Source organism: Passer montanus, unplaced genomic scaffold (genome assembly GCF_014805655.1).
Source record: "Passer montanus isolate IOZ18808 unplaced genomic scaffold, ASM1480565v1 scaffold9, whole genome shotgun sequence".
Taxonomy (NCBI): Eukaryota; Metazoa; Chordata; class Aves; order Passeriformes; family Passeridae; genus Passer; species Passer montanus.
Genome location: NW_024374367.1, coordinates 4,443,846 through 4,466,813, shown reverse-complemented (window position 1 = coordinate 4,466,813; position 22,968 = coordinate 4,443,846). Strand labels below are relative to the sequence as shown.

The 22,968-nt window shown below is 35.8% G+C and overlaps 1 protein-coding gene across 10 annotated transcripts in view; it reads left to right on the top strand.

The window, feature by feature from the left end:
• ERC2 (ELKS/RAB6-interacting/CAST family member 2) overlaps positions 1-22,968 on the top strand; it is a 420,178-nt gene that overhangs the window by 286,330 nt on the left and 110,880 nt on the right. For all 10 annotated transcript variants that reach the window (XR_005626125.1, XR_005626124.1, XR_005626132.1 and 7 more), the window contains one exon: positions 12,800-12,931. Coding sequence is in view for 1 of the 10 variants with exons in the window: in XM_039695532.1 (XP_039551466.1) it covers positions 12,800-12,931 (132 nt within the window). In the remaining 9 variants the exon portion in view is untranslated. The remainder of the gene's footprint in view (positions 1-12,799; positions 12,932-22,968) is intronic.

Here is a 22,968-nt window from a genome sequence, read left to right as displayed (position 1 = left end):
TTGTTTTCCCTTTTCATATAGTTTCCAACCTTCTTAATTCTGTGAAAAAGGACAGCAGATGCTCTTTGCCTAAAGCAAGATCTGTCCATTCTCTTGACTCTTTTTAACCTACTCTTGTTCAGTTATTTGCTTATCTGTTGTAAAATAGTTGTGTTTTCAGAAGGCTTCAGGCTTTCTGAGAGGTTATCTAGAAATTGTGATTATCCTTGAAATAAATCCTCAAATGGGTAAACATCACTGTGTCTTCAACACTATTAAGTAATTTGAGGTTTAAATAAAAACCATTTATTTAAAAAACCCTCTAGAAACAATTATCACATATGCTCTGGCCATGGTGCACTTGTGTCTCAGGTCAGTCAGCTGCCCAGGATACTTTTCATCAAAATCTATACGATAAATAGGCAGATATGCTTCTTGCTTTTTATCACTTCATCCAACTGTGGTGCACCAGAGCAGATGATGTTGAGTTCCAAATAAATTTAGGGAGTTTTGGTTTGCTTTGGAAAAGAGAGGTACTTATTTTCTTTTTTAAATATCTCCCTTTTTTACCTTCATCTTAGGTTACTGAATACGCCCCTTTGCCAATGTTCCATGATATCTTTAAATATCATGGATATTTAAAAAATGTTCATCAGAGAACTGAGCAACTGCTTTGTTGTTGTGCTTGTTTTGTGCTCAAAACATTGATAGCTTTCTTCAGACAGGGAGAAGGATTGCTAGAGAAGCATTGTGTTGGAGAACTTCAGTTAGAATTGTAACCAAATACTTCAAATACCTCCATTATTTATAGCGATAAAGATCTTCAGTAAAGCTATTTAACTAGATTAAATTGATGCCAAAATAATCTCCCTGTTATCTCAGACACCACAAAAAAAGTCACCAGGAACAGGAATGTGGTTTAACTAGGTCACCCCTTTATTACACTTAAGAATTATCTGATAATAGAGGTTGTAGACTTCACTCATACTTCTTTAATCCCCTTGGGGAGAACCACTGTCTGCCCCCAGAGGTTTCTCCTGTGCACCCAGCACAAAGGCTTGCTCTGACTCTGCTGGGCAGGGGCAGTGGCAGATTTCCCCTGTGTGGTTCAGTTCCTCTGTTCCCTTGAGAGATGCTCTCTCTGATTCTCAAGAGCCTCAGTGAATGTTCAGCTGCAGTATTGCATGTTTTCTTCTGCTCTTATTTGTCCCATCCTCCATTTCCACAGCTGTTACACTGCTGAAAGAGAAATCAAAAAAGCCCAACTTCTCCAGCCTAATGTGATCATCAAAGGAGAAATATTTATAAATATTAGAAGATGAATCACTAGATAATGCTATACATTAACATAAAGCCCTAAATTCATCCCTGTTCTATATTGTAAGAGGAATTTTTGCTATGAGAGGCAAAATAATGTGTTGGTCCATGATAAAAAAATCTGTATTCCTTTCATATATATCCACGTTTTCTGGCCTTTGTGAATGAATGCATTGTAAACCCCTATTAAGAAGTTGATTTTAAAATAATTTGTCACAATTTTTCACACATAAAAAGAGGCATCTTAGAGAAATGAAATATTCTGCCTTTGTCAGTAAATTGGAATATTTATGATTTATTTTAATAAAGCTACAGATAGGGATATAATATTTTAAAAATTAAAATATTATTTATATGAATGAGTTGAGCCATATTTTTACGGATTTTGACTGTGTGAGTTTAAGTAAAAGTTCTGTTATTTTTAAGCTGGAAGAAAAGGATTGTTTTTATGTCAAAACCTAGATAACCTCAAAAAATTATTCATATCACAATGTATTCAGCTGTAAAATTAGTAGTAATAATTCTGACCTCTGTGTTGCAAACACATTTTCTCACAAGAAACAAACATTTAATTGTAATGATTTAAATGCAATTTAGCAGCTGCAATCTGTCAGTTAAATATTTATTGTTTACTGCTTAAATAATTGGGAAGCATAGTAATACATTCCCAGCAAAACAAAACCACTGGAACTGCTTTGATTCATACACCAAAAGCTATATTTTGAGAGCTGTAGAACTTTGTAGCAGACTTTAAAAAAACCCTTTCAGTGATACAGTATTAAACAAAATTACCATGTGGGCTTGGCTGAGTGATTACATAATGTGCATAATCACCCTGGCCAAGATTCCTTTTGAGAATTCTGAGAAGGTATTTTTAGATAAATTTGTACAGTGATGCAATCCTTCATAAAATAATTAGCTAAAAAGTTAATTTTTAGAACATCTCAAGAGATTTTGGCAAGAGCAGAAGACACTGCTATGTTACTGATTCATCCTGAACTTGGATACTGAGAGAAAATGTCCCAGTTGTCTCTTTTCACTTCTAGGATATAGTGCCAAAAATGTAAGTGCAGTTGGCCAAAATGCAAGGTCCTTTAGCTCCTTGAGAGCATTTTATTTTTCTTCTCAAAACATGAAATTAGAAACCTTTCCAGTGCTTTCAGGGCTGCAGGTGTACAGAATACTCTGGCCAGAGGCAAAGCTGGTGTTTGGCAGAGTTTTTTAGTTCACTGCTCTATATTTCATCACGTCAACATATTGCTAATGCAACAAAAAGGGTGAGAAACCATCAAGGAATTTTAAAAATGTGTGTAATCACACTTCCTCAGCAAACTAACAACTAGCAATATTTTCTCCTGCATGCAATACACAGAATTATTTCTAAATAATTACCTTGTAAATATTTTAAAAATCTCTTTCAGCAGCAAAAGAGTAAAGTGGAATTGTAGGCATCACGTTGCACTGCATATACTGTTCTAGTTAAATACTTCAGAGACCTTGTTGCTCTGATATTATTGTGGTGACATCAAGCATTCAAGAATAATCAAATACCCCAAATTCTATTTTCCCTGATTAATTCAGCTTTATTGCATTGTGTATTTTGTGATATTGAAAGGGTTTCTTTTACTGTATGAGAAAAAGAATATTACTAGAAGTTGTTGCGATTGTGGCTATTCTGGCAGCCCAAAACATCTTTCTGCAGCACTGTGAATTAGTTAATTGCATTTCAGCTCTCTATGTGTGTAACAAGCATGGGAGCAGAAAAGTCATGCACTGGTTTCTTACAATATCATTGCAAACATTGTTATCTGCAGCTCTAGGATTGGTTCCTAATCACTGTTGCTTCAGTTTCTGATGCTATACTAAATTAATCTTTCTGATTGCCTTTCTGGTTGCCTTACACATTGAGTTTCACAGGTGTAAGTATTATAGGACCACATAATTTTATTGTTGTTGTTGTTATTGTATTGCTGCTGTTGCTTACACAGATCTGCTTCACACAGACATTTATTGTGCAGTTGAATTGTGCAGTATCACTGCACAGTGAGTAGAAGCCATGTTAAGAAGCCATTTGCATGGGTACTGCAGAAATAATTGACCATTCTGCTTCTTTTTTGCCTCTTGGGTTTATTCTGTTTACTATTACTTATAACATTTTTCTTGTTCAAGCTTTAAGCACCTAATTTTGAACAAAAGAGAAGTCTGAGACACTTAAATTAGTTTTATTTTTGTTGCACTTATGCTACACAGGTTCTTTGTTTATTTTGGACAGGTGAGAATAGATGTCCAAATAATTTCTTAATCAGTCTGGTTATTTTTTCCTTAAAAGTTCTCAGAAAATGTAGTAAAATGGCTTTTACTCTTTGATTTTAAATGTGACTGTTCAGAGCCCATTTATGTCAATACAAGGCATTCAGTGGCCTTACTATCTTAAAAATCTTTTTAGTTTCTACTTTTCCAATAATTAGAAATATCCTAAAGTAATATCTCTGTATGTCTTAACATTGGGGTTTATTCTCCTAATTTTTAATCTGATTTTTGAACCTGTGTTTTTGAGCATGGGTCATTGCAAATGGATTACATCTCAGTTTTGCCCAGTGCAGGTTCCTGTGGGGGTGGAAGTGTAGAGTGCCACTTTCCCCTGCAGCTTAACACAGGAGGGGCACAAGGTAGGCAAGGCATTGTGTGAGTGGAGCTAAAAGCCTTTGCCTGAACAACTTAGTTGATTCAAAAGCCATTCTGTGTTGGAAAAATACAGAAAATGTTGGCAGTGTTCTCATAACACTTTTCATATATTCTCAGTAACATTTGACAATTTATATTATAAAGTTTGATGGACTTGGTTCATAGCTGGATATGGTATCGCTTTTTCCTCCTTATGCTCTCAGGAATCCAAAGTCTTTTGCATGGTATTTTTACACAAACCTTTTCCGGTGAGAGGGGCTTCTTTTGTCTTTAGCAGTCAGCCCCTGAAAGAACCACAGGCTTGGTACATGAGCCCTTTCCTGCTTCAAAATCTGTTTCTGTTCATTCTCTGTTCAAAAGTTTTTGATTCTTGAAGGATCTGTGTCACAACTTAAGCCTGGCCATGGCTCAGGGCAGCCTTTTTTCACTGGTGATAATCTGGTCTTGAACTTATCCTAGAACTTCATTCAGACAAATGGTTTAACTTCACTGAGACTGAAAACCTTAAATGGAAAAAGTAGGTAATGCAGATATAAAATAATATATATATCAACACTGGAACTTTTGTAATTCTGGATCTGGCTTGCTTGGTAGGTGAAAATGGTTATTAAGTACCTCAAATAAGAATAGTGAATATCTCCATTATAACAGTCTGAACTCCCAAGCCAAAAGGAATTTTCTCCATGTGACATGTTTTAAATAAATCCTTATGTTCTACTGCAATGCACCCCATGATAATAAGACTAAATGTAGTTTAACACTTGATCTCAAATGCAGTGCTAAGTAGCCAGCTATTAAAAAATATACTGTAAAAACTGGGTGTCAAATATTTCTGATGCTGTAATTGTGGATAAAACTGGTAATTCTTACAATCCAGCATCAAAAAGAAATTAGCTATATATAAGGTGTCTCTATTAAGCATGTCAAGGCAGTGGTGTGATGTTATCACCATTTCAGTCCATATTTAAATATACAACCATATGTTGAAATGTATGTTTCATCTAGCAATTTTTGTTGCATACAATGGAATAAATGTAGTAATTTCAACTTAAGCTATGTTTTCTATATGATACAAATGGGAGACCTGGGCTTGGTGTTGAAATTATAAAAATTACAGCTGAAACTCACAATTCAGACATTAAAGATGCTGAAAAATGACCAGAGCTGCTAACCAGAGATTTGCAGTTTCTAAGGTCTTATTTAGCTGCTGAAGTTTCTGATTCATGTCTGGTTTTAAATAATTATTATGGAGAAGTATCTTTTTAATGAGTTAATTCCTGTTGTAAAAAGGAAAAAAGAGAACCTTCCCTCTTCTGCTGCTTGTCTGTTTTTAGTAGGACCTGGCCTGAGATGTCCTCAGGCAGCTACAGTTTCAGAGCTTTAATTATGCTTTTTAGCCCAGTTCTTTGTGTCTATGTTCTTACATACTTCTATGTAATTACCCAGGTTAGTAGTAGGACTCAGACAAATACCTTTAGCATGACTTGAGCCTATACATTACTGAGTATGCTGTATTATTACAAGATATTTCCTGCGCTTCAAGCTATACTTTTAATTCTCAGAGCTTTAAAAAACTTCAAAACCACAAATTCTAAATGCAGGAAAATGCACAAAAAAAGTCAGACAGTCCATGTTCTACTCAGCATAGCTTTGTTTAATCACAAGTGTCAGAAAAGTTGAAATTTGGCCTCAGTACTTTAGATAAGTGTCTGCTTGGCACTTGGAAGTGCTGCCTGTCTCTGTCTGCCAAGTGTCCAATATCCCAGCTGGTGTTTGGGAGGCTGTTGTCCTTCAGCTTGTGAAGAGGGAGGCTTACTCTGAGCTTTAACTTCTTTCAGGGTAAGTCAGTCACAGTTTGTCATCTTGCAAAGCAGCAGGTGTAATGGTTGTTCATACCAGTTAAATAGTGCTCTAATTAAAAAAGAACTGAAATGTCTGTAAAGCTTTTATGCTCATGTTCAACACTAAATTACCAGACCTGACTCTCTGAAAAGATTTGCAGAGAAGTTGCTTTGCACTGCTGCAGAGGAGTCAGAGTATTAATTCGTCCAGCAATTGATTTTGTATTTTCCCTGGCTGGAATGTTGGATTTAATGAAAACTTGGAAAATAGTCAGTACCTTTTCTTAATCCCTATTTTCTGTCCTGTGAGGGCAGGCAGGGCCTGAACATCAACTTCTCTGGGTTACATGTTACAGATTATAAGAATTCTAAGTTTTAAATATAAAACCAACATGTGAGTTAAGTAAATATAGACATGAAAAAGAAATATATGCATACTTTCTTAGCATGAAAACTTGACTTTGCTCCTTACATAATATGGAACAGAATTATCCTTAATGAGGTAAAACCTAAAAAGAGTTAAATGCAGAGTAGCCAAGCTTTTCTGCAGTGTGCTATCATGCACACTCTGAACCTGCATGCATCCTGTCTCTCACACTTTCCAAGACAAGTCATACACTATAACAGGAAAAGAAAAGCATGCTTATTAGTCCATTTGGAATTTTAACAGGGAAAAGTTTGTGTTCTTCAATGGAGGCAGGAAACAAAGCAGAAAAACCCATGTTAAAATGTAGTTAAGAGTAAGAATATAAGAACAGATTACATTACAGGGATGTTATAAAAAGAAAATGCATAATTAAAGCACTCAGTAAAACATAACCCTGCCCCATGGTGATGCATTCCAACACCCATACGGTTATGATTATCATACTTATTTAGCATTTGCAGTTGCTGGTTAGTTAACATACTGCAATGTTTTTGTTATCTTTCACTTACTGATGAGTGCTTGCAAACTTAAGAGTCTTAACCTCATTTTTTTCCATTGGAGTTTTCTTGGTGTCGAAAACCTTTGTTGCATAAGCAACAAAGAAGCCTGAACCGAATATTATTATATATTTATACTCATTGAAGACAAGAGTATAATTCATTTTGGAAATAATTAGCATGATGTTGTCAGCATTACACTGTTAAAAGTGGCCTGAATAATTAGCATACAGTAATCTCTGGAAGTCTATTAAATCCGCTTCTTCCATGTAGCTCTAATACTGGCAAAAGATCCTTCACAGCAGTAACAGGTTAACAGATCCTCTGGCTTGTGGAAAAATGACCCTTCTGTCAAAGCCATACTTCATGGATGTGTTTTAACAATTTGTCTCATTTCATCATGTGGATTCAAGAAAAGTGCTACCCTTAAAAATGGAGCAGTCTCAAGCTTTGGCTTTCTAGCAATAGCCTTGGAATTTTCTTTTCTTCTACAGCTGGATAGTTAGTGAAACAGTGCCCCAAAGTATATCAAAAGTTTAAACTGAAACATTGCAAAGGAATCTCTCCTAAGTATCTTTTCTAGATGGCAAATTAATCTCACTCTTTGGCTTCTTTTCACATCACTTTTGCAGAATGCAGGTATCTCTATAGGCTAGAGATTCTAAAAGCAAGTGGAACAATGGCAGTGAGGTTGAAGATGATTTTTTACAGGCTCCAAAGTTGGAATTTGAACTTGTTATTTTTGATCTCAGAAAATCTTTAATTAAGATGAGACAACAGAAGTGGAATAAAGGAAAACTTGATGAAGAAGATTTTTAAAAAAATTAAAAAGGATTAGTGAACTTTATTAAGTTCTGGAAATACAGGCTGTAAGCGGCATTTAATTTTAGTTTTCTTTGTAGCTTGTGATGGTTCTTTTGTTGTCAAGAGTCACCATAAGGGTTACTTACAAGCACAGGATTCTGTGGTGCCTTCTCCAATGCCTTTTGTAGCTACTTTTCTAGAATGTATTCTCTATTACACAAACGTGATAGCCTACATTGTTTTATTATAATATTGTAATATTTTCGGGGTTTTTAATAAAAAAATACACAATTTTTATAAAGTAATGATTTTCTGTGAACTTTTATAGTCACTTAAATGATTGGAATGACAAGTGTAATTTCTTGAGCTTTAGGGGTGTATGAGGGCAAGTACAGTGTTTGCTGTCCAACATGTAATGAATTGTAACTTGCCAAATAACAAATCTAATATAAATTGTATTCCATGGCAGTTTGTGATTTCTGAGTTGTGCAGCAGTAGAAGTGGTAAGAAATTCTTCCCTTGTCTTCAGATGACAACAATTTTCAAAGAATGCAAAAATGAAAATTGTTCTAATATGAAAACTGTTTTTATTTGGACGGCATAAGGCCCGAACTGGCTTAATTAGCAAACATTTTGTTAACCCTCTGTTAGTGCAACTCGGATTTGAAGCACTGGATTCATACAGGAAAACCAGCTGCAGTTGTACATGCTTTCATTAAATCTAGATTCATTCCAGTAATTCCTTCATGCAGCTTCTAAATACACTTGATTAATCCTGTAGTCTGGAGAATGCAATTTTTTTTTAGATTATTGCCCTTTTCTGTTTTCTGAAATGTTGTCTCAGGAGAAAAGCTCATATAAAATCACCCGTTATTAAAAATCATGAAGACTAGAACTAAATGCCTACCTCATGGAGTTTTTAGAGTTTATTTGTGGAATTATTTTCAAAGAGTGAGATTGCAAGAAAAAGAATTTCTGTGTCATTAAAGACAGCAAGAGGCCATTGCAGAATCAAACTTAGAATGTGGATCTCTAGATTTTAAATTTTGAGCTTTAAGAATTAGACCCCAGGATAGCTCCAGGACAGCCTGCAGGCCTTACATCTGCCTAATTCTCATATAGGGAAAAATCCTATGCTATTGAAAGTGAATATTCTAGAAATATTTCGAATTCCATTAAATGAAGAGAGATTGAGAAGAAAATCCAAAGGAAAGTAATAGCTATTGAATTGTATTACACCTATATCCCAGAGCAACAAATCTTACTATTTTTCCTCATTTGAACCTCATTCATGAGAGTTTCGTTGTTAACTTGATCCAGATGACAGATGAAAGCATAGTTCCCTATTGCCACCTTGCTAAAATATTTTGTAAAAGACAGTTTTAATATTACAGTTTTACAGTTACAGATTGCTCTTAAGCTATTTAGTCTGTTACCAGTCAATCAAAGACTTTCATTTCAGTTTGGTATATCCTTCCTTAAACTCAACAAACTTTTAGGAGGACAAGAAATATCTGTCAGTTTTCTTGCAGTGCTAGGTCATAAATTCTTTGGTAAGTGGGTTAAAAATTCAGTTACACATACCATTCATGACCTTGACAGCTTAGCAAATAGTGATATTGAATGATCAAAGACAACTGTTTCAAGCCCTAAGGGTTAATATACCTGTGCAAGTAGATCTAAGCTGCTTTTAATTCCATGATCATTCCTTTATTTCAAAATGGATGCAGTATTCTTTGAATGTAGTCAATAAATTAAGAGGAAAAAACATCTGAGGACCCTGTTTAGGCTAGAATTAATAAGGCCATACATGGTCTCTAGGAGATAGAGTTAATTAATTGTCATATTTTACAAGTTCATATGTTTTTCTTTTCTAGTATAAATCCAAATTAAAACATGTTCCTTCTTAGGTGTGGGCCTGTGCAATATAAGGATTTCAGATAAGGTGCAGAGTAACCAGTGATGTACATTAGATATTACACAGTTTGAATGCATGTGTGATCCCACTAATTTTCATTTATTGTATATTTGAAGATTCAATTTCTTGATCATCTAGAAATGTCAGTATTGAGTAATGTGCTGTGCTTTCTAAAGAAATGTAAGAAAAGGTCTTGGGTGTCCTTGAATAGGAACTTTTCAGGAATTCTGAAGATGTTGCAGGAAGTGATGGCATTGCCAGGTCACTGTGTGGTATTTCCCCTCTCAGGCAGCACTGAAGCAGTCCCTCAATGTGTTACTCTGGCACCCAGACCATGAGGATTTTCCTCTGCTAACCAGTGTCCCAACACGTACACACCTTTCTGTGTGTGCCTGTTCGTAGGTGTAGGGGTGTGAAGCCCTGAGGTCCTGAAAACAAATTCCGATGTGATTAATTAATTCCTTCCTCAAATAAAAATATAGTTGGCATTTCAAAGCCTGCTAAATACCAAAAGCTGGCAAAGGGAGAAAACAGAAGTGATGTTACAGATTTTTGTTTAGAAGGATGTGAAAAGGATTATATTGTTCCTCAGGGCAAATTTGCTTCTCTTCTTCTCCAGAAATCCCCCTGCTTGTCCTCCTCAAAATTCTTGCTTTTAAAAGTTTGAAATCATAAAGTGTTTGTACTTGTTAAGCTAAAGCTAAGCATACCTGGAGAATACAGTTCAGTGTGGAAGTGTAGGACTAGGACTAGCTAATGCAAGGACAAACAGAGCATGAAAATTGTATCTGCTATAAGTTGAAGAGCTAACAAATGAAAACAAAAAGCTTTTAAAAGTATTATTTTGCCAGGTAAGTTGCATCATTTTAAGAAATTGATGGCAGTTACAAGTCATGATGAACATTAGATGGTTTGATAGTTACTTGAGTGGAAAAGAAATTCTTTCATATTTCTTGTGTATTTTGCTCCCAGAACAGGCACACTAAAGGAAGGCTACTAGAGCATTAACATTTCTTTGTGCACATTTTATTGCAATCTGGCATGCAAAAGGAAGAAACATTAGAAGTAGTTTATTTATATTTCAGCACCAAATTAGAAAGATGACATCATTCATTTACAGTTCTTATCCCATGACACGCATAATCCCCAACACCTCATTACAGAGGACACTTCTAGGATTGCATATCTCATCTTGTTTAACTTTTGCATTCTTTATGGAATACAGTTGAAAGGTAGGAAATTTAAGGCTGTTCATTGATAAGAAAATAAACTAATAAAATTTTAGGAGCTTCCCCAAAGAGGCAGGGTATGACAGTGTTTATAGTAAGTGGCTTATTATTTGTCTATTAATTCTCCATCTTTTCCAGTCTTTTGTTCAAAAGCCCCTCCTCTCTGAATCTAAAGACAGACAGACCAACCATGATGATTCAAATTGAGATGATCTTTTTATCAAAATCGCCAGAAAGTCACAACTGAAATTCATACAGCTGTTTGCTTCCATCTTGGTATTTGGGAGGGAGAAAATAAAATATTTCCAACTGTGCAGATTCTTCTCACTGAAAAAATGCTCATACAGTGCTATGGAGATGCTCAGAAAGTCTGACAGTGCACATCTGACCTGTGCTGTTTGCTCTGTCTTTTTGTTGTGGATGCCTTGAGGGTTTGGTTGGGTTAGTGGTTGTTTCTACTTAAACTGAGTACAGCTCCCCTCCTGTAAAGCAGTTTTCTCTGATCCTCTATTGAACATCACATGAAGTGCTTGAGAAACCTTGTGACAATGGAAAAAAAATTAATTGCTGAAAAGGTATGTCAGGACTTCCTAGGATTCTGTGGCTGTTTGCCTTGCATTAGACTGTGTTATACTTGAAATATTATGTAATATGAATATTTCATTTGCTTGTTTGTTTTTTTTTTCAAATCCCTTTTCAACGTCAGCAAAACACATAAAATTGGGGAATTTAATAGCAATCTCTGAGTTTTGCATTTTCAATGAAAATATACTTGCCAGTGAAATTTTCCAAGCAGAGACTTTGATATAGAATTGTTGTTGAAGGAAAATCAAATTACAGCAGTCCTGGAAGTAAATTTATCACATCCTAGCTATAGGACATGAGTTATTTCATGGGCACTTGGCATTGGAAGGCAGTTAGACCAGTTACTATGGGAACACATTGAACAAATGAATTGTGCTCAAACTGATCTGCTTCTTTTGGTCCTTTGGAACTCATTCATCTAAATCCTGGCCAATGTGTTTAGCTCCCATCCTCAGTGGGGTTACCACGAATCCTGCTGCCTTGGAGCATGACATCAAGTGAGCTAAGACTGCTCTCTTTCCTTTTGTCATCTGTGTGGTATTAACTGTATATGCCTCTAACTGATTGTTTAATTTTGGAAGGAGATCTTTGGGAGTTGACACCATTTTTTTCTTTTCAAAATTAGTGAAAACTTGATTGCAGTTGAACACGTTTGTCTGAGAGGGTCTTCAGTCCTGGTACCACAAAAAAACCTAATGACTGTATCCATTGGTGTCAGACTATTAGTAGTAAGATATTTTTGGTGTTATGAGCAAGGTTTGAATTATTCCAGTCTATGTATTTCATGGTATGGAATAATTGTAATAGTGATAAAGAGTGTCAATGTATCTTGTTGTCCCATGGTGACATAGATTTTATTATCTGTACGCAGCTGTAGCTGAAGTGTTGATCTCTTTTTCAAGATCGATATCTTAGACTTACTTCCATTCAGTAATGTGTCAAGTTCCATAATCACTTATTTCTCTAAGTGCCTGTATCTCTATCACTTAGCTTTCAGATTAATTTTACTTATTGTTTAGCAGGGTGATCCTGGTGTACAATTAAAATAAATCACCCAAAATAGAACTTTTGGAACTATTCATGGTTGTTGCTAACATGCCTTCGTAGCTAACTGTAAATGTTTGAAGTGCACTTAATATTCCTTTCAGTGAGATTTAAGAAGTCAATTGCTGAGACATAATGTTAGACTGGAAAAGTAGGAAACAGCTCTAAAATAATATATTTAGAAAAACTGAATGTCTTTTGCCCTTCAAACGCATCATCTGTCATCATTTGCTTTTCTGACTTCATGTCATTCTGTGCATGTGAAAGCTAAAACAGAGGATGTGTTCACATACTTGATTTCTCTATTTCTCTTTCCTTTTCTTTGTGAGCCAGCAGTCTGGATTTCTATTCTTAGATCCTTCAGCTGAACAAAAATTCCAGAAAAACTCCCAGAGCTAATAGATTCCTAAACCACTGCCGGAACAATACATTCCAACGTGTAATAAAATTGTCTTGCTTTACATCTTCAACAGACACAAAACAGAATGAAGCTGATGGCCGATAACTATGATGATGACCATCACCACTACCACCACCACCACCATCACCACCACCATCGCTCTCCTGGGAGGACACAACACAACCACAGACCCTCTCCAGATCAGGTTGGTCACCTTTTTCTTCACCCTCAGTTTTATAACTTGATTATTTTCCTATTTCAGAATAAAATAAATTTTCCAAATATCTAATAAGTAATGATGTGTTCTTTGAACTGAAGCTAATAGCTCTGGTATTTATTTCCGTCCTGAAATAGTTTAGAATTTTGGCTTTTTGTCTGGAGTCTTACTTTTCTGGAGTTGAAAAACAGTCTGTAGAAACAAGTAACTGATTTTCAGATGAAGGAGCCTGAGGAAAAATTTAACATTGCTTTTATATGAAAAATCATTTTTTGATACTAAACTAGGTTATAAGTTCATAATGTCTGGGTAGAAAAAAAGGGAAAAACAGGGATGAAAATATATTGGGGATGTATGATAGACTACTTAATTGGGAGAAGGAGGCTATGAGGCGTATTACACTTTTTTTACACAGTGACCAGTGTGATTGTGTTAGAGTCAGGAGCAGGTAAGAATGAGAAAACATGATTTCTTGGATACTAGCACAAATTTAAAAACCCCAAACCACAAACAATAAACCTGAACAACATAATACATAATCCTTTGAATTCTTGGAACATGTTAAGAACAACTTTTTCTGTCAGTAGGAGGAGAAGGGAATTAAGGACTTGCTGTCTTGGTTTAGTTCTGTTTCTGATTAACAGAGATAAGTTGGCTGAGTTTATAAAAGAAGGAAAAATTCTATGGAAATATCTGTAAAATAAAAAAAGTTTTGGCTTTATGCAAGGAACAGAATGAAAGAAAAAAAGCCAAAATGAAGCCAAGAGATGTGCAAAAACAGGTAATAACCACCACAGTGTTACTGAAACCCAGATACTGTTTTCAGCTAATTTAAGAAACTTGAACCTGTGAAAGAAATTTGAGGCACAAGACAATGAAAGAGAGCTAACATGTAGTCAAGTGCTTTTCAATGCATGGTAGCAGCTTATTCAGGGAAGAGAATGGATAAGAAAGTCATAAAGAAAGTCAGTATCAAAACATATTCAAGAACATTGAGATGTTATATGAATAGTGGAAATAGGTGCATGATTAAAGACAGAGCACAAATAAAATAGTGGCTATTTTACTACTATTTACTAGCACTTGTACTCTCAGATTTTTTCCTAGGTGATAGTTTTGGGCCATTCTCTAAAAAAGAATGTAGGTCTAGCATACCCATCCTATATTTAGTCTGCTTGAATTTGCCAAGGAAAATTATGTCAAGCAAATCTAATTTCCTTTGATAGGTTAACTGGTTTTGTGGTTAAAGCAGAAAGTGGTAGCTTTTAATTCATCAGGTGTTTAACTCTGTCCCACCAGATATTTGTAATATGCAAATAAAGACATAATTTTGTAATGTAATGAATAACTAATGTAAAATGAATTGCAATAATACATGATTAATTAAAATATGTAATATATATTTTTAAATTTAAATAATTGTGATATTACCATGAGATGGGTGCGCAACTGATAGACAAATTTTCCATTGCTCATTTTCAGACAGGAGGGCCAATTACAGCCGGGTTCCAAAGAGGTCTGTCCTTTATTTGATTCTGTGGAGTATTTTTTTAGAGATTATTTCAGTGATGAAATAGAAATGCCATTAATATTGTTGATCATGAAGAGAGGTGTAAGGAACTCCAAGCGCAGCAGGAGCAGTCAAACTCCTCAATAAGCTGCTCCAGTCTTGATAAACTGGAGAGAGTCTAGAATAAGAAATTTGAAATTCAGCAAAGACAAGTCTGCTTACATGGGAGAAGTCACATATGCTATTGAGGTAATAGCATGGAAAAATTAATCTAAATTGCACAGTGGAATAGCATTGCAATGAAGTTGGATCTAATTCTAGGATAGATATAATGCTGAAGAAGAAGCAGGAAGCAATTATTCTGTTCCTTGGAGCACTGGTGAGGGCTCATCTGAAAAGCTGTTTACAGTTTTGATCTCCATGCTTTAGGAAACATAGACAAAGTAGAAAGGGACAAAAGGAGAGCAACAAGAATGATAGAAGTTTTAGAGAACATGACCTGTGGGGAAGGCTTAAAGAACATGGTTTGTTTAGTCTAGAAAGTACCAAAGGGGAGACATAAGTCTTCTAATACATAAAATGTTGTTGTAAAAAAGACGATGATCAATTGTATTCCAGTGCCCAGTGGAGAAAGGCTAGGAGCAGTAAATTTAATTTTGCCAGGAATAACTATGTTAGTTTTTAAAGAGAAGACTTTTTCACTATGAGTCTAATGAATCTGTAAGTGGAAACAAAATGTGGACATTCTTTCATATACATGTAATGGAAGGTCCTTTCTTGGAGGTTTCTAAGAACAGGTTAGATGAATAGAGCTTTATTTCAGCTTGTGTTGGACTTAGAATAGGTGTTCTCTTGAAGTGCTGTCATCCCAAAATTTCCACAAACTCTGTGAACAATGGATTAGCCTAGGAAATGTTTACTTGTAAAGGAAGCAAAATCATAGCATTCATAGCAAAATCCTTGCTAAAATAACCTTTGAGAACAGCACAGTCAAGGGTAATTATGAGTGAACTGTAGACATTGCTTTATCTTACATTTTTCAATAATGCATTTTACTTTTTTCTTTACTTTTTGTGGTGCTATTTACCCCTCTTTAAACACTCATTTGTGCAGCAATTTGATTGCTGTGTGCCATAGAAACCTGCATTTCCCGTTCAACATTACACACAGATTCTAGGTATGGGACTGTAACCCAACATGTGGTTTAAAAGCACAGAATAAACTGGGAAAATAATAAGCCTGCAAATCATCAGAGGGCATTTTTAGTTTTTTAAGGAGATGAAGAAGTTGTGCATGTTGTAGCATAAATACTGTTTAATTTGGTGAATGCTGGGGAGGGATTTTGAAGGTTTTTTCCCAAATTCTTGAGAGGCAGAAAAAATTGAACAGTGTTAATTTGAAACATTCTTCATTTCTGTAGATAATACTGGATTTTCTAATCCACATGCCACATTTATATAGAGAAATGCAGGCTATTATATGTCTGTATATACATGGGCAGTGGAGTACATTTTTGCAACAAAGAATAAGACATTTTTGTACCCTTTGTAAAGAGAAAGGTGTACCAGAGGTTCTTGGAAGACCTTGGAAGATGCATATCCCGTTTGAAATAGGCATCATATTGATGAAAAGTTTTCCTCTTCACATATTGACATTTTTTTAATGATTATATTTGTGTCATAACTCTTACCTGATTTCCTATCCTGCCATGGGCAGCATGTGGCAGAATGACTCTAGACTTAGTGAAGAACAGCGTCTCTAACTTTTCTTGATGGATCTAGTTGAGCACATTTTTTTAGCTACAATGGATGTGTTTTAGTCTTCTGGCTGCTTCTAGGGAACAAAGAGAAGTTTCTAGACACTTTTAGCCTTTATTCCCTCTGTTTTTGCTCTCTGGGGAGAGGCATAGATGGGTGACCTTTTTTTGCCATCCGTGTCTGGACCTAACTCTAATTCTCATCTGCCCGTACACATGGTCTTTTTTACAGTTGGTCATTTTGTGATCTCTGGTTATTTTGGTACATCTGATTTATTTATGTGACATAAATAAATTTCTGGGGATTAAGTGCTGCCATGTCAGTAATATATATTAACAATTTTTTACTAGTGTTTAAAAAAACAGGAACAAAGAGATAATTTTGCAGTTTTACTCAAAAAGTTAAATTTATTCTCTTCAGTTTTGGCTTGAGAGTTGGCAATCTTTCTTAATTTCCACCTGGAAACATTTTGGCAGTTAGAGTGTATCCTGAAGTGCGGGTGTAATACTCCTAGCATGAAAATGAGCTGAATAAGCATTTTGCTCTAGCTTCATTTTCCAAGGATTTGTAGTATGTAGGCCCTTGTAGAGTGCACTGCAGTAATCTAATCTGGATTGTTGCATGCAGGAGTTATCAGGAACAAAAAAACCCCCATGGCCAAATAAATTTGAACTTCCAGATTTAGTAGCTATCTTGCCCCACACCACAGACTTTCCCCCAAACCCACCTGTCCAGATCCCTGCCTCTTGTATTTCTCACCTCTACATCCTTTTTCCTTAAAACCTTTTTGTCTTGGACTCAGTTGCCCACATCATCTTTCAGTTTTCTCCCTTTTATGGAAAATGTTTTGAAGGAAGTTCCTGCTTGTGTCACACCAGTGACTGTGTGCTCTTGAAGCGAATTGCTCTTTTTGGAAGTTGTTAGGAACCAGCACATTTGTATTCCTTGCCACAAGTGCCTCACTGGGCAGCCCTCCTTCTGTCAGTTGTGTCCTTTCAGTATGGGAACAGATCTGTGAGTTATCAGCCAACAGAGAGTTCTGCCCTGCTAGCCACAATTCTGGTCAATTTGTGACCTCTCCTTCCCTTTGGTTTTCTGATCTCAGGAGTCTCTCAGTCCCTCCCTGTTTGTTTCCTGTTCTGAGTGTGAGGCTCTAGTCACCCATATTAACTTACTGTTCATTTCTGTGGGCATTTTTCACTCCCTGTTCAAAGTCCTTACAGTCCTCAACTTGTATGACCAATCTCTAACTCCAGGATGGTCTCCACATAATGAATCTTTGGTTGTCACCCAGGGCTTCTTCAACTTCATGAGAACATTAAGATGTGGTTGAAGGTTCTAAGTTCAAGATTCTGCTTATGGACTACTTAGTAAAAAGTTGTAATTGATAATGAAATTAAAAATGGCATTTCTACAGGAAAAAAGAAGTGTAGGTAATCTGACATGAGTATGTCTCAGATATACTTAAGTTAATCTGATGGCATTCTTAACAGGAAATCAGGCTGAGAGGTCATAGGGAAGAACTTGATTCTGCATTAACACAGTGTAAGATTGGATGGATAATATTTGAAGAATTTTCATACTTTATATTTTATTACCAGTCCTGATGATTATAACAACTATCAAATCTTCTTACTTCCCATAGTACTGGAGATTTTTAAAGAAATAAAATGTACACTGCTCTTAATCTCCTAAGAGTTTCCTGAATACCTGAGCTGTGGTGGATTCAAAGCTGAATGCTTTACTCCATGGTCACCAGGGCTACAAATATATTTTAATTTTGTTTTATGAGAGATTATGTGCTAATAGAAAATAATCTGATTTTTAGAAAAATGTGAATATCATAGGGTGGGCTTTAGGAACTGGATGCTTTCCAAAAAGTTGGCCCTATTCTTAGAAGCTGTAATTGAGGATGGAATGTCACATGGTGCCTAAGCATGTAAAAAGATGTCCTTTTATATCTTTTAATCCTGTCTGACTACACAGTGATTTTTTTTCCTACTTAAAACATTTTTGATGGCTCTTCTACAGGATTTAGTGTTTAGAAGTAATTTGTTACAAACTCACCAACAAGTTTTCTGTTCCTCTGAGATTTCAGCAAAGAGGTCTAAAAGGTAGTTCAAGGTTTCTGAACTATCCTCCTATCTAAAGACAGAGTTCTCCTAACCAGGACAGAGATGGGACAGGGTGCATCTCTGGAGCTTCCCTTCCTTCAGTCACAAAGCTAGTTGTTCCAGAATGAGCTTGTAGCTGTCTTAATATTAAATGTGCCTCTTTTTAAACAGGCTTTTTAAAAGTATGCTGGTTGACTCCAGCATTTGAGAAAGAAATCACATGCAGTGATGCGTGAAACTTGACAACAAACTGGCTGTCGCCAAGTAGGTGTATGCCACTAAAAATGAACTTTTTGAAGAAGACCATGTGCTCTGAAAAAAAAGTGTTTATTGATTTGTAAAGTGGTGACTGGTCTTGGCAACAGGTCTTTATTCATCAGCTGGAACTGCTAAATATCCTTGGAATTGCTGAAAGGCGATATGTGAAAAACCTTGAACAGGTCAGATGGGATTTTGTTTGAGGTGGATGACTTGGAAATCAGAACCACAGGACAGTCAAACAACGATTATTATTTTAGTGTCTAGATCCTGATCTACAAATCACTGTATTGATCCATATGTAATTTTAGGGGAAGGGAGAGCATGCTACTTTGTGTATTTTGGCAGTCCTGGTCGTTAGCATAATGCCTTGTATTCTGTGATCACCCTGGAAAATTGCCAACCTAAAACTCCTGAATAGGCCTCAGGAATATCAAAACTAAGATTTTTTCCTTAAAAAAAACCCCTAACACGAAACTAAACAACAAAACCTAACAGCCATAAAAACATAAAACAAAACAGAGTATTATAGCTATTTTATCTAATGCAGATAACCATGGTTATTTGAAAAGCATAAAATTCTTCAAATTTCATTAGACTCTGTGTAGAAAGTTCAGTCAGAGCAGAAGTTTACCACCTGGAAAAATAAAATATCATGTTTGGGAGTTTTCTGCGTTGTTGAAACTTTGTCTTTTAGTTGTTCAGGGAAAAAGAAGAAAAGAGAAAAGAAGAAAACCAATGACTTTGTCCTACATAAAAGGAGTGATATGGTATAGCTGCCTAATGCACTAAATTGGAATTACCGCCTTCCTCCCTGACCCAGATTTTGTTTAATATTCTGTGTGTTTCTTTATCCTGTATGTTTACACATTGTTTTTAGGCAGGTGTGAGCTTGCTCTTGTCTGTTCCCCAAATGGATGTGAACTTGTTCTGCTGGTGCCTCAAGCTGCAGGGCAGCACGCAATTGCATTAGCACCGAGCTGAGCCTGCACTAAGCTCATCGGAGTCACATGGATTTATTTAATTTAGGAATTTGGGCAGGGCAAGGTTTGCTTGTCAGTACATTCAGTATAAACAATCTCAGACATATCCACTGTAAATAACTAGTATTGTGCTGAATTAGTGTTTTGAGAACTCAGAAGTGGAGTGCAAATTAGTCAGATAAACGCTTTCAAATTTTTAATCTTTGATCTAATTTTTCATCTTTGCTGCACATATTATTCTTCTGGAACAAAGAACTTGTGATTCATATCACACATTGTTCAGACTTGTTGAACTGAATGCAATAAAATCCTATTTGTACCATGGTCACCTTTAAAACACCAATTTTCCAATTAAGTTGTATGCAGTTTTCATAGCTATATTGTTTATTATAAGCAGCTACCGAATGGCAAATACTTCTCTTCTAATGAGGAAGTAACTTCTGTCTAAGTATTTCCCAAAACTCAGTGAGTTTTTTCATGTGCTTATTTCAGTAGATATAGAAAAATTTGCCTGACATCTGTCTAGGTATTTCTGTCTACTTTGTCCTAAGAAGAAAACTGAAATTGCTTTCCACAGAGGCTTGCCCACATTTTGGCTTCAAACCTAAGGGTCACTGTGAGTTACATTGTATTTGTGATGGAAGAAAAGAAAGAGCCTTGAAATTTGGGAGAGTATCTCTGAATTTGAATTTCTCTTTCAGGAATACTCTGCTTCTTGATTTTGATTTGCTGCCATTTAGCAGTTACAAACATTGTGAGCTACTCAAGATTCCTCACTTGAAAGTAAAAGCCAATGGAAATTTGGAATGTTTATTAATGCTTTTGTTATTCCTGCCTCTTAATTGCAATTATACTGTAGCCAGGCTGCTTTTTAAACATCTTTTAATGATATTAAATTTTTAATTTACAAAAAGACCAGCTAAACTGGAAGTATATTAAAAACAAGTGGGAAATAGGTTTTACTGTCTTTGATACCCCAGGAGAGGGATTTTGCACATTGAAAAGTTATACTTCTCCTTTGCTTACAGAAATTAATTTATTTTATATTTTGAGGTTTAATGAATGTGATATAAATGTATACACACTGAGCACTGTGTATATTTATATATATCTATATTTATATGTTAGCTTTCCAATCTTTTCCACATATGGAAGAATTTTTTGAGATCATGTTTAGCTATAGAAATCTCTCCCCTTCATTTCCCCTGAATGTGTGTGTTATAATATACAACACTTATATAGAGGTTTACATTTATCTTACATTTCTTAGTAGAAAAATTATCTGCCACCATCATAGTCTAAAATAGGTCTTTAGACCAACTGAGAAAGCCAAAAATGCATTTTTGGGAGACAGTAACTTGATAACAAAAGTTGCATATCTGGCACTGGTTACTTAAGTGAGATAACATGTCACAGGCTTTCACTACAAAGGGGACCATAAATTTTTGCATTGCAAATCTGATTTCACGGACCACTTCTTGTAAGAAGCATTGAGTTTCCGCTTCATCTAGTGATAAAACTTTAGAATGCATGAGTATCTGCTGAAACATCTTATTCATGTTAATGCTGGTCTGGGTGCTGTAAAGTAAATGGTCAGAAACAACATTTCACTTTCCCCCATGGCTGTATTTGTGATTGATTTTAACCCAACTATATACAAATAGAACAAATGGTGAAATGGGATTTAAGGCCATTTTCATAACTGGGTGATGCATGGTCACTTGTGACCCCTTCTGTTATGGATAACTTTGAAAATAGACCTCTGACATAAATACATATTGCTGAAGCAATTTTTAAGATTTATTCAGCTTTTTGAATATACAAATGAAACATACAATAAAGACCTTTTAAAGCTCTGTGCCCCAAACACTTAAATGAATCCACTGTTAGTCTTTCCACTTTTTAGCTACAGGCTCAGTTCTTCAAACCATTCATGCACAAAACTCTTCTGTAGTCAATTGTTCTGTGCATGGAGAGTTCATGTGATTAGTCCTCAGCTTGTTTGCTCCCAGAAACTGAGCAGCAGATAATTCTGAAAGATTCTGAACGTTCTGAAAGATTCTGATTTTTAGACTGAATTCTTGATTTGAAAGAAATGTCATTGCTTAGCACGTAGATTTCTTTGTAAAAAGGGGAAATTCATATTTGTAAATGTAAATATTTGCTGTAAGTAGGACAATTTCACAGTTCAGAGCCAGCAGTTACACGTTTAATGACCCATTAGAGGCTGTAGATATTAAGGAGAGCAGTGTAAATCACTCATCAGAACGTTAGTTGCAGAGATGAGCAGGTTATTGCTAGATTTATTTAACCCAAGTTAAGACATTAATTCTTAGCATGCAGGACATGAAAGGAAAATGTGATGAGCCTTGTCAGGAAGGGTCTCCTATTGAGGGAAGAGAGCCAGAAAAGCTTAACTCATCAAGTTTTTAATGTTGCCTGTTATTGCGAAAGCCATAAGGAGATCAGGATTTATTTATTTTTTTTTTAAGAATAGATTTTATAAAGATACTTGCATGCCACAGTAGCGCAGGGGATTGTGCTCTAACATATGAGGTGTGCTCTAACATTTATGAGGTGGCCACGTAGTAATGCAGTCTTTTGCAGTCTTTGAGTGTACCTACATTAGCGTTTTAGTTCTCATCAAGAATCCAGATTTGAATCAAATCCTCCTGGTCATTCCCACTTGTTGCAGATGGTTCATATCCAGATGTGGTGTTGGATTGAGCACCCCAAGTTCCTGTTTGATTCAACTTAAATGAAAGATACAGTCCAGGTAGTCCTCCCACACTGTGAAATTGCTAAAGGGAAGAGTTTTGGGCAAGATTAAATCAAAATAACCCCCAAGGCAGGTGTATTGTACAGAGGTGACCCTCAGGACCACTGTAGTGGCCGTAGATCTGTTGCTGCTGGAAGACAAATATTATCTCCTGCAGTTACTCCATGTTCACCAGTGATCAAGAATGTGCTACATGCAGAATGGCAATGACTGGCCTGACAATTTCTGGCATCTGATTGTTCAAATTTTGTAGCTAGACCTAATTGTGCAGACCATGATTAGAGTTCTCCTTTGTTTCTAACCTGCTGTGTGAGGTAGCCCCTGCTCCCTGAAAGCCACTGTCTCAAATTTACTGCTGACACTGGTGAGCCTTAGAGAACTGGTTGCTAAGAAATCTGCCTGCAAAGCTTGCATTGAGATATACTCCAATAAAAAAACGCAGAAAATATCTCTGTACAAGCCTTCTACATCTGTGTGCAGTGTTTTCCAAGCACTGTTTTTTAACTTCCTCATTTTCATACTTTGAAACCATATTTGAGGTTTTGTGGCAATTGGATCAGAGCAGTTAATCGCATTTAGTGATAGCAGATACTTGTTTTTAAGATAGGCAATTATAGTAAATAG